Source organism: Anabrus simplex, chromosome 7, assembly GCF_040414725.1.
Source record: "Anabrus simplex isolate iqAnaSimp1 chromosome 7, ASM4041472v1, whole genome shotgun sequence".
NCBI classification, from domain to species: domain Eukaryota; kingdom Metazoa; phylum Arthropoda; class Insecta; order Orthoptera; family Tettigoniidae; genus Anabrus; species Anabrus simplex.
The window spans coordinates 111,065,942-111,078,299 of record NC_090271.1 but is presented as its reverse complement, the minus strand read 5'-3'; the positions used below and the strand labels follow the sequence as shown (position 1 = coordinate 111,078,299).

The 12,358-nt window shown below is 44.4% G+C and overlaps 1 protein-coding gene across 1 annotated transcript in view; it reads right to left on the bottom strand.

Annotated features, from left to right (window-relative positions):
- LOC137501520 (juvenile hormone esterase-like) overlaps positions 1-12,358 on the bottom strand; it is a 124,758-nt gene that overhangs the window by 28,264 nt on the left and 84,136 nt on the right. Inside the window, exon 9 of the mRNA XM_068228606.1 lies at positions 1,254-1,401. Within this exon, the coding sequence (XP_068084707.1) occupies positions 1,254-1,401 (148 nt within the window). The remainder of the gene's footprint in view (positions 1-1,253; positions 1,402-12,358) is intronic.

Genomic DNA, 12,358 nt, shown 5'->3' with positions numbered 1-12,358 from the left:
ACTGGAGTCACAGTATCTGACCAGACAGTAAGGAACAGGTTAAGAGAAGTGTCCTTACGACGTACTGTTCGAGTACCCCGTTTAACGCAGAAACATCGAGCAGCTCGCCTTCTGTTTGCCCGTACCCGCGTGAACTGGCAACTTCGCCAATGGAGAGCTGTGTTGTTCAAGATTTCCCATGACACAGCATGATGGACGTCAGCGTGTATGGAGACGCCGCGGTGAGCAGTACATGCCAAATGTTGTCCAGGAATGACCGATTCGGACAAAGTTCTGTGATGATGTGGGGTGGCATCAGTATTTATGGCCATACGGATCTTGTCATCATTCGTGGTAATCTTACCACTGCGGAGTACATCGAGCAGAACGGATACTGCTACAGCATGTGTTGATTGCTGCATACGGTGTTGGCCCTGAATTCGTACTCATGCACGACAATGCCAGGCCTCATTTAGCGCCACCAGAGCTGTCTTGCGAGACTTGGACATTCAAGAGATGGAATGGTCATCAGTGAGTCCCGACCTTAATCCCATCAAGCATGTGTGGGATAGGCTTGACAGAAGTGTTCGTGGGCGTTCCGTTCCACCACAGACTCTCCAAGCCCCGAACAGGCTATCGTTGAAGAATGGGACCTGATACCGCAATGTGACCTCCGTCGACTTATACGGAGTATGGCTGTGCTAAGCTGTGATAAATGCTCGTGGAGGACATACACCATACTGAAGCTCTCCAACTGTCATAAAATCCATTTGGAGGACTGTTATCACTTTTTTTGGCCCCTGTTTGGACATTTCCATTTGTGTTCTGAAAATGAACGCGAGTCCATCGATGTTCTTTTGTATACTTCAACGGTAAAGAATAAAGGTTTAATTGGTAATATACCTGGGTGTGAGGTATTGTTTTGTGGAGCATGGCATACGTTCAAAAACACGTTCCCCTAATTTTCTTGAACTGTGTATTAACCTGAACACATACGGTTTTCACTTTCGGAATGTACACTAGCTCAACTATCCGCATATAAACTTTAAACTGAATTGGAATGTAAAAATTAGAAGGCTTCCCTTGTGAGTGTAACCGAGTGTGCTGGCGTATCCACCTTGCCGCCCAAACAACTTTGCCACACACACTGTATATTTGGAAATTATGCCCTTTACATCTCCAGTTTATAACATGATCTCCTTCAAAAATGTTACCCAGAGTCATAAACACGACTTCTCTCTCATTAGACGCATAACTATCACTGAAATTCTTACCTGGGAAGTTAATTTGACATGTTGCTTTTAAGAAATTGAGCTGCCCCTCGTACGAGAATTGGTAGTAGTACAATGGAGCTTTTGCAAGCTGAGCCATCTTCTTCACTTTAGCATGGATTCCCTCGGTGAACATCAGATCAGAATAAAACTGAAACATCATTTACAAATTAACTTACAAGTATACATACATACATACATACATACTGCACCCGTAAGCCTTATCCAAAGGGTGCAATACATACATGTGAATGAATGAATGAATGAATGAATGAATGAATGAATGAATGAACACTCTTCTCCTCCAGTCATGCATGACCACCAACTGAGAAGATAGTATTCGCTTATAGTACTCATAACTATTACATGGAGTTAGTTCTTGTTAGTAGCCTAATACAAAATACCAAATATATTCCAATGAGCGAAATGCTATAGGAATGTTTTAATTATATGTCTTCTACATGTGAACGTACATACACAATGGACAAGATGTCCCTGTCCCCCGGACAGTCACGAATGACCACCAACCGAGAGAGAGAGCATCCGCCCATCGCAACCACATGCCACTAGTTTTCTTAATCTTACAAAATACATATAAACGTCTTCAATAGTGAATTTTATGCTTTTCAGCACTCAATCTGTCTGCAAACCCCTGAGAATTAGCTAAGCGCCTCTATAACCTATTTCCAACCAGATTCGTTTAGTTACAAACCTCTTAGCATTAAATCATTAAACGCTGAGTTTATCCATCGTCGCCTTGGTCTCCGTCTTCTTCTCTTACCCTCCATTGTTCTCCTAGGTAACCTGTCCAGCTCCACTCCCCTCACATGGCTCCCACCATTGAAGCCCGTTTATCCGTAGCAGCTTCACTTTAACAACTTATTTCGAATATCCTCCTGCCATTGTTCGCAGCTCTATGTAACAGCAATAATTTTCACTACTTTCATGTTTGTTACTTCTAACTTATGAATAAGACATCACGAGTCCACCCGTGTTCATTCCCGTACAGCAAACTCGGTCTGAAAGCAGACTGATGTCACGATAGCTTCGTCCGAGAATTCACTTCTTTCTTACAAACTATCGTTGATCGCAACTGCGAGCTCGCTACATTAGGTTTGATGCACCTTAATTCAATTCAAATTACAAGGAGACCTTGCCAACGTTTTTCCCAGCAATTTGAGCTTTGTTTACTTGTTTATTTTTAGAATTGGCTTTACGTCGCACCGACCACGACCCTACTACTACGCTGGTGTAGCAGGTGGTGCGTCCCAGGTGGCGGATAGCGGGGCCTAACCAGCTTGCCGGTGGACTTGAGGGAAATAAAATACCTCTCGCGGACCAAACACACGACCCCTGTGGGTGAAGGACGCAGACGAAGAATACACCCGCGGAATCCCCTGCCTGTCCTAAGAGGCGACTAAAAGGGGCGACCAAGGGATGATCAAATTGCTAGTTGCTTAACGTCGCACCGACACAGATAGGTCTTACGGCGACGATGGAATAGGAAAGGCCTAGGAGTGGAAACGAAGCGGCCGTGGACTTAATTAATGTACAGCCCCAGCATTTGCCTGGTGTGAAAATGATAATCTACGGAAAACCATCTCCCGGCTGCAAGCTCACAGCCCCGCGCCCCTGACCACACGGCCAACTCGCCTGGTGATGATCAAATTAGAACCATGATACTACTTGTAATTAGTACCACCACGCAGGGAACACCATGGGTCGCTTTTGCTTTGCATAGTACCACTAGGTTTGTGATTAGTAGCGACAGTGTGTGCTCAGGATGCATTTTACAGTACCTGTGATACGTAACACTATATGAGTCCGAGCTGCAGGCTTACCCACCCCTATTCTGTTCAACCCAGTCCGTTATCGATCAACTCCAAATTTCACTACCGAAACCTGCCCAGAAATGCATCACGCCAGCTCCCAAACTAACCCGGTACCACCTACCATTAGATCCGAAGCCCAAACCGACCGCCTACAACCCCCACCGCCCCCACCACTACCACCGCTACCCATCCAATCCACACAAGCCCACACCAACCCACCACCAACACACGCTGACACCCACACACAGACCAAGAGCAGGCATCAAAAGCCTGCTCCTAGGCCGCACACTCAAAAACACTACCTCAGAATCGAACCTAGATACTCCCACTCACATCCCTCATCACACAGTGCTTTAATTGCTTAAAATTAAATCACACAGCAGCTTCTTGTTCTGCGTCCAGCCGCTGCAATAGGTGTGGCGGTCCCCACCGCCATACAGATTGTAAGGTACCACGGGAGCAGGCGAAGTGTGCCAACTGCGAAGGCAGCCATGCCGCTTCGTTTCCTGGCTGCCCGTTTTTCAAAGAAGCAGTTAAGGCACATTACAAACAGTCACGCCACTTACACCCAAATCCAGCTTCACCCCTACTATTCAGTCTTCCACTTCCACCCCCTCCACAACCGAACCAACGACCTGCCACAACCCCCTCCGCCCCTCCAACCCCAGACATAAATACCCTGCTTCAATTACTATTACACCTACTTTTGACCCAAATTAGGCCACCGCACACAATGCCCACCCCCACAACCCCACGACACCCTCAAACGACTACTCCAACCAAGAAACAACCCCAGCCAAGCCAAACATAAGTCCCAAGAAAGTTCTCACTTCCATTCAGAAACGGCCTTCCAGCCTCACATTATCGCAAAGTCCACCCCCAAACAAAGTCTAAAATCCACAAACGATCCTATACAACCATATAAAACAGTAATCATCACCACCATAACCGAAGCACTGGAAACCGACTGGGCACCTAGGCGGGATGCACACAAACGCTGCGAATCCACATGCTGTTTTTCTAAATTCGTAATTGTGTCACCGACATGGACACACCCGAATATATGATTAAAATGCATATATTCCGGCAAATATTCCAGTGACTGGGCCCGAGATAATTAAGCAATATCGGGCGTGGTCAGAGTTTGGATGGGTCAGCAACCATGCTCGGCCATTGTCGCTGATCCGAAATAATTTAGAAACAGTTTGAATTATTACATACACAGCCATGGTCCACACAACGTGAAGGTCAAACATTACCCAATTTTCACTTTACCGTAAATCACGATAGAGACGATTAACTTCAAAATTATTATTATTATTATTATTATTATTATTATTATTATTATTATTATTATTATTATTATTATTATTATTATTATTATTATTATTATTACCTATAAACTTATTATTTTTTACACTTATTTTCCTGAACAGGCCAGTAGAGGAGCGCAACTTAGCGCACCGGTACTGGTACCCAATTAGCCCCCCTCGGCGGTGCCCTAAAAGTAACTTTTGGGCACTATATGAGCGACACCATGGGTGAGTGGCACCACGGATCTTCCTTGCCTAAGATGAGTACCCACTATGTGAGGAACACCATGGGATAGTGCGAGTACCTGTGGTTAGTCCACTTATGTGAAGAACACCTCAGGTTTGCGTTGCCTGTAAATAGCGACACACTGTGCGAAACATCACAGGTCTGTGCTACATGTGCGCATTACATTACTTGTGAGTGGTACCATAATGTGTGGAATACCGCGAGTCTACGCTACTTTTGATTAGTACCGCAACATGACAACTACCATGCTTCTACTTTCCTAGCGATAACTACCATTATGAGGGGCTGATGACCGGGATTTCGGACCCCTTTAGACTACACGCATCATCAGTTCAGTATTGTGCTTTAGAAGTAGTCCCTAGGTCAGTAATGAAATGAAATGGCATACGGCTTTTAGTGCCGGGAGTGTCCAAAGACAAGTTCGGACAAGTTCGGCTCGCCAGATGCAGGTCTTTTGATTTGACTGCCGTGGGCGACCTGCGCGTCGTGATGAGTATGAAATGATGATGTTAACGACACATACACCCAGCCCCCATGCCAGAGAAATTAACCAATTATGGTTAAAATTCCCGAACCTGCCGGGAATTGAACCCGAGACCCCTGTGACCAAAGGCCAGCACGCTAACCATTTAGCCATGGAGCCGGACTTGGTCAGTAATATTATTATTTAACGCTAGTTTCTGGGAATGTGGGGCATGGTGAGTTGGATCCACTGATTGTTTTAACTTCATGTCCATCCATTCATTCTTCGCCCGCATCCGGGAGATAGTGGGTTCGAATCCCCTGTCGGCAGCCCTGAAGATGGTTTTCCGTGGTTTCACATTTTCACACCAGGCAAATGCTGGGGCTGTACCTTAATTAAGGCCACGGCTGCTTCCTTCCCACTCCTAGGCCTTCCCCATCCCATCGTCGCCATAACACCTACCGGTATCTGTGTCGGTGCGACGTAAAGCACATAGCAAAAAAAAACATTCTTCGTCGTCACGTTTTGAATTCTGGTCAGTGGAGGATTATGGATTTTTAATTGTCCTTATATTTCGTCTCATTTGGTGCCATTAGGGGCCGATGACCTAGATTTTAAGCCCCTTTAAACAACAAGCATCATCATAATCACGTCGCACCGACACAGATAGGTCTTATGGCGACTAGGGGATAGGAAAGGAATGGGAGTGGGAAAGAAGCGGCCGTGGCCTTAATTAAGGTGTGCCTGGTGTGAAAACGGGAAGCGACGGAAAACCACCTTCAGGGCTGCCGACTTTGGGGTTCAAACCTACTATCCCCCGAATGCAAGCTCACAGCTGCGCGCTCCTAACCGCACGGCAAACTTGCCCGGTGATTTGATCTATTTTCGGTGTACCATGAAGGCCAAGGCGAGGAATTCAACCAGTTCAAATTACAAGGCACAACTCCCAACCAACTACAAGAACATGAGAAAATGGAATTTGAATATTTTGAGAATGATTCATAAGACCGGCAAACGACCCATTCCCACAGCCAACGCGCAGCTCAAGGAGCAAGCTCTCCGCTTCATAAGCTCGTGACCCACTGATCGAATGTCGACTACGGAGTGCTTTGGTTTATTGCTGAGTGATGTTGCAATCCACAGTTTAAACACCACTCTTACAAAGGCATATACCGCACAATAAACGGAAGAAAACAAGCTTATCGACGAAGACGTGATCACGATCTTTTACACTCAAATATGAAACGAAACCAGCTCAAATGCTGGGTATTCCATTATGATACCAAACCAATTGTCACAAGTTATAGCTGTAGCTACGTAGTTCTTGAAACAATCAATGTTTAACAATAAGATACTCAAATTATCTACACCCCCTCATGTTCATAAAAAACACAACACCTTGAAAGACTAGAGATCGGACGTTCATATTCACAGGATATATTCATTAGTATGTTCTGCAGAAATGATTAGCATTTCGGTCACCAAGTTTTAGCATGTGCCCTGTTGCCTAGTAACTACTGGGTCCTCCAGGGGCACTGATAACTTGTTCCATACGTGGTGGCATCGCCGCGTATAAGGCGCAAATGGCATTCTAGGGTATAGCCATTCATGCTGCATTCACCTGGTTCCACTGTTCATTTTTTGTGCTTGGCACTGGGTCACGGCGACACACACGTCGTTTCACCATATCTCGCACATCTTCGATTGGCGACAAGACCAGGGATCTGGCAGGCCAGGGCAACAGTCTGACATCCTGTGACAACAGGAAGGCACGTGTTCGTGCAGCAACGTGTGGTCGCGCATTGTCCTGCTGAAATATGGAGTCTGGGGTGTCGTGCAGAAAGGGTAAGGCTACGGGTCGCAGGATGTCATTCACGTAGGTCAAACTGGTTACAGTGCCCTGGACACGCACCAACTGTGAATTGTGGTTGTACCCAATAGCACACCACACCATAAGGCCTTGAGTTGGCGCTGTATGTCTTTTGCGAATGCAGTGAATGTGATGCTTCTCCCCCTGTCTGCGGCGAACCAAAATGCGGTCATCATTTTCAAAAAACAAAACCTGGATTCGTCCAAAAACACTATTTGCTGCCATTCCTGTCCCCAGTGACGTCGTTCCATACACCATTGCAGTCTAGCTTGTTTATGCATATTAGTCAAAGGTAGGCGTAGAAGTGAACGACGCGCCGGTAACCCAGACCGTAATAAACGGTGACAGACTGTCATTCCTGATAGCGTGCGATGTGTTACACTGTTCAACTGTTGCGCCAGAGCCCAGGAGGACGCAGATCTGTCCTGCAATGCCATTCGTGATTAGGTGTCGATCTTCTCGGGGGGTGGTCTGGATGGTACGACCAGGCCCATGTCATCGTGTTCTACGGCCTTCTGTGAACCATTCTGTAAACACCCGTTCCAATGCCAACAAATTCGTCCCACAGTAGCAGCAATTTCCCGGATGGATCTATCACGTTCTCTCATGCCAATACTGCGCCCTTTTTCAAAATCACTCATGTGACAGTACGGTTCTCCCATGCGTCTGCGAGGCATCCTGCACGTTTGCTCAAGTCACACTTATCCATTACCTTCGGTTTATAGCGACAACGGGAGCCGCAGGCACATTCTACCAGTCGGTGGTGGTGCGCCGAGATATTGATGTGGACCTTTCACCTGAGGGCCGACGTGGTTCAAATGCTAATCATTTCTTCAGAACGTACTAATGCACATGTCCTGTGAATATGAACTTCCTATCTCTAGCCTTTCAAGGTGTTCTAGTTTTTGTTAGCGCGATAGTAGCGTCGCATTTCCCACAGAGAATCAGATGACATTACGCACATTAATCAACCAATATTGTTAAACGCATATATCGTTGCGCGTATTGTTAATATGCTTGTTATGTAAATAACGTACAAACTGAACGTTAAAACGAACAAGTATGAAAAACATTGCGGAGGCGAGTTTCGGTCAGAGGATCAGGAGCTTGTTCGTTGTGGGAACGTGATACGTTGTCGAAATATTCAAATTCCATTTTTTCGTAACTGGTTGGGAGTTGTGCTTTGCAGTATGTACCGGTGGAATTTTTCGCCTTTACTTGCAAGTATGCGGAAAAGGGATCAGATCAGTGAGAACATGCGGCCGAGGTCTCTTTGTTAGTATTATCTAGGGACCACGTACAGTTCCTCATGAAAAGAATGAGCGCATGGTATTGCGTATGTTCCTTTTCTCAGAAAAAATTACCTACATGTATAATGCTTGTTGTGGAAATCCATCGTGATTGTACCTACATGGGAGGTGAATTGTGTGTTGAAATGTGATAACTTATTAAATCCTAGGAACATACAGTACCATACAGTAATTCTGTTTTTGAGCGACTATTAAGGAATTACTTGAAATTATTTCCATGTTCCATTTATTCAATATTCTCTGGTAAAAATCATTTAGATATACAGCATTTCCTTCATTCCATTTACAGATTGAGAATAAATCTTGCAGGATAATATGCTGATGTTAAGTAAAGATGAAGTAAATAATATCATGAACACCGAAACCCTTTCAAGTCCGTAAAGGGGATTTGGAGTGGCATGTGTCAAAATATGCTAAAATTGCAAAATGTACAGTATGTTCCTAATAAGTCTGATATTTCCTCAGCCATAATTTTGAAAGATCTATTTTTGGTACAATTTTGCACATAACATGCCAAGCTGACCCCGCGGTGTAGGGGTAGCGTGCCTGCCTTTCAACCAGACGCCCTGACTTCGATTCTCATCCAGGTCAGGAATTTTTACCTGGATCTGTTAGGAGTTCCACTCAGTCTACGTGATTAAATTCGAGGAGCTATCTGATGGTGACATAGCAGCCCTGATGTAGAAGCTAAGAATAATGACCGATAGGATTCGTTGTGCCGATCACACGACACCTCGTAATCTGCAGGCCTTCTGGGCTGTTGATCCATGGAGTTTGGTACTTTTACGATGTTAGAATGCAATGTTTGTGCTCTGACCACATCGAGTACGTTTCCTTTCATTTAGAGCAGAATCTGAGGAAGAGCTCGTAGCTCAGGTGCTTGTAGCTGAGTACTCTCAACAACACATGCCTGTGGCCTTAGAACGTGTGCAGCAGGCAATGCAACGTCGTTGCAGAGCGTGTATTGGAAAAAGAGGTCGCAATTTGGAACTTATTCTGTAAAATATTACAATTAAATTGGCATTTAATAGTTGTATTCTCACCACCTCAAAATGCACCTCGACTATTGATTTCCAGCCTGTGGTTATTTCATTAAAATATGTTTTTGTCTCGATTACCATCCGTACAAGATTGAGAACTGAATTTTGAAACACCCTATATGAATTAATTTTAGTTAAAGCAATTTTAAAACCTTTACCGCAATTTTTCCAGTGGTGCCTGCTGTTTCTTTTAGAATCTTGAAGAATATTTGTATATTCTACAATCTGTAGTACCTATACATCTAAGATTAAACTATAAAATACTAAAATTACCATTAAAATAATACATTATGTGTATTCATACAATGAAGCACTAATAACAAACCAAGCACCTCACCCTAGGCAGCTATATGTAGGGTGTTAGGGGTATACCTGCAGATATTAAGCTAGTCGGCAAAGAAAAATACATCTCACAATATATGCTATGTACGTTTTACCTTGTCCTATTAGTTTTCCCATAATTAAGCCAAATATTTCAGGACCTAATGTGTTTTGAACGGTCGTAGCAGGATACGCCGTTTATGTCATTCTGTCCACGCGTAGTGGAAGTACAGTAGCAGAGTATAGGGCTTGTTGAACCTGTTTTTTTTTATCGCAGGCCAACACATGTTGTTGTGCACTTCCCGTAAAGGCTTAGCAAGTAGGAGAGGTTCACTCACGTGCCAGGCCACTTGCTGTACTCGAAAATCGGTCTAGGCTAGTCTGTATGAAAAGTACACAGAATCCTTACAGTGACGTCAAAGATCCGTACCACCACATGCATGCGAATCAAGTGTTGTGTAGTTGTGTGTGATTTATAAGACGTCGATGGCATTACTCAGTGATCCAAGCTCACAAAATGAAAGGAAATAGTTAATAAGTAATGAAAAATGAGCGCAATATTTCTGTGCAGTTATTGCAATAGTCTACGATGAATTTCTGACAATAGACAATGCGAGTTGTCTATGCTTATTCATAAACTTTTTACGTCAATGAAAGAACGCTGGCCACTGAAAGAAAAGGCTATAAGTATTATGTGAAATTGTTATTAATGAGACAAATTTCAAAAACCGTAGTTGAATCCATCGTGAACATTGCTCAAAGGAAAAAGAGCTACTGTGGAATTGCCGCCGGGCATTTGTAATAGAAGGTTTATTCTTCCTTTTCCTAATCTGTTTACCCTCCAGAGTTGGTTTTCGCTGGGACTCAGCGGCTATGCTGAACAGGGGCCTTGCGGGGGGATGGGAAGATTGGAAGGGATAGACAAGGAAGAGGGAAGGAAGCGGCCGTGGCCTTAAGTTAGGTACCATTCCGGCATTTGCCTGGAGAAGTGGGAAACTATGGGAAACCACTTTCAGGATGGCTGAGGTGGGAATCGAATCACCTCTGCTAATTTGACCTCCCGAGGCTTAGTGTACCCCGTTCCAGCCCTCGTACCTTTTTCAAATTTCGTGTAGGAGCTGGAAATCGAACCCGGCCCTTCGGGGGAGTGGCAGCTGATAACACTAATCAGTACACCACAGAGGCGGACAGAAAGCTTCTTCTTACTGGAGAGTAAGTGTCGATAGGTAAAATGGTGACTGTAATGGACCCGTTTAATTAGAACTTCCGTAATAATATTACTACTACTACTACTACTACTACTACTACTACTACTACTAATAATAATAATAATAATAATAATAATAATAATAATGTCTTTACTTTCCACTAAACCGGGCGAGTTGGCCGTGCGCGTAGAGGCGCGCGGCTGTGAGCTTGCATCCGGGAGATAGTAGGTTCGAATCCCACTATCGGCAGCCCTGAAAATGGTTTTCCGTGGTTTCCCATTTTCACACCAGGCAAATGCTGGGGCTGTACCTTAATTAAGGCCACGGCCGCTTCCTTCCAACTCCTAGGCCTTTCCTATCCCATCGTCGCCATAAGACGTATCTGTGTCGGCGCGACGTAAAGCCCGTAGCAAAAAAAAAAAACTTTCCACTAACTAATTTTCAACGTTTTCGGAGACGCTGAAATGGCAGAATTTTTTACCGCAGTATTTTTTTAATGCAAGTAAATCTACAGACACGAGACTGGCGTATTTGAGCACTCTCAAATACCACCGAGCTGAGCCGCCATCGAACCTGCCAAGGTGGGATCAGAAGACCAGCGCTCTATCGTCCGAGCTATTCAGACCGGCATTAGAGCTTAGAGTAAGTTGGTCGTGCGGTTAGGGGCGCGCAGCTGTGAGCTTGCATTGTGGTGATAGTGGGTTCGAACTTCACTGTCGGCAGCCGGGAAGATGGTTTTCCGTAGTTTCCCGTTTTCACATCAGGGAAATACCGGGACTACACCTGTATTAAGGCCTCGAACGCTTCCTTCCCACATGTATCCCTTTTCTCTCCCATCGTCGCCGTATGACCTACTTGTGTCGGTGCGACGTGAAACAATTTGTAAGTACATGTTTCTGTAATTTCGGAGACATGTCTGCAATTATAAGATTAATAATAATTTGGACTTGCTAAAAGTTCACTATTTTCTTTAGTGTTTTCTGACAGATTACCAGCTACGAAGTTTGAGTGGGGCGTTTAACTTTTATTTTCATAATAGTTAGTAATAATGGACTAACGCAGTTATTATTATAATATTGGTAGTGGCTTTACGACGAATGCAAGCTGACAGCCGCGCGCTCCTAATCACACGGCCAACTCGCCCAGTAATAATAATAATAATAATAGTAAATGTTTACGTGCCAATGGAGACGCGCGATTTCGGAATTTTACCCACAAGTATTCTTTAACGTGCCTGTAAATCTACCGATCCGAAGCGGACGTATTTAAGCACCTTCAAATACCAGCGGACTAAGCCAATATCGAGCCTGCTAAGTTTATGAAACCAGTGCTTGAACCGTCTGAGCAACTCAGCCTGGACACGTTTATTTTGATACGTCTAATAGGCACTGCAATAGCAAAATACTTTAATTTACCATTAAACATGTTCTTTTCGTGTGAAAGCACGAAAGGAAGATACGTTTAATTTATGTATTTTTATAACATGTCCCTTATTGGCATGAAG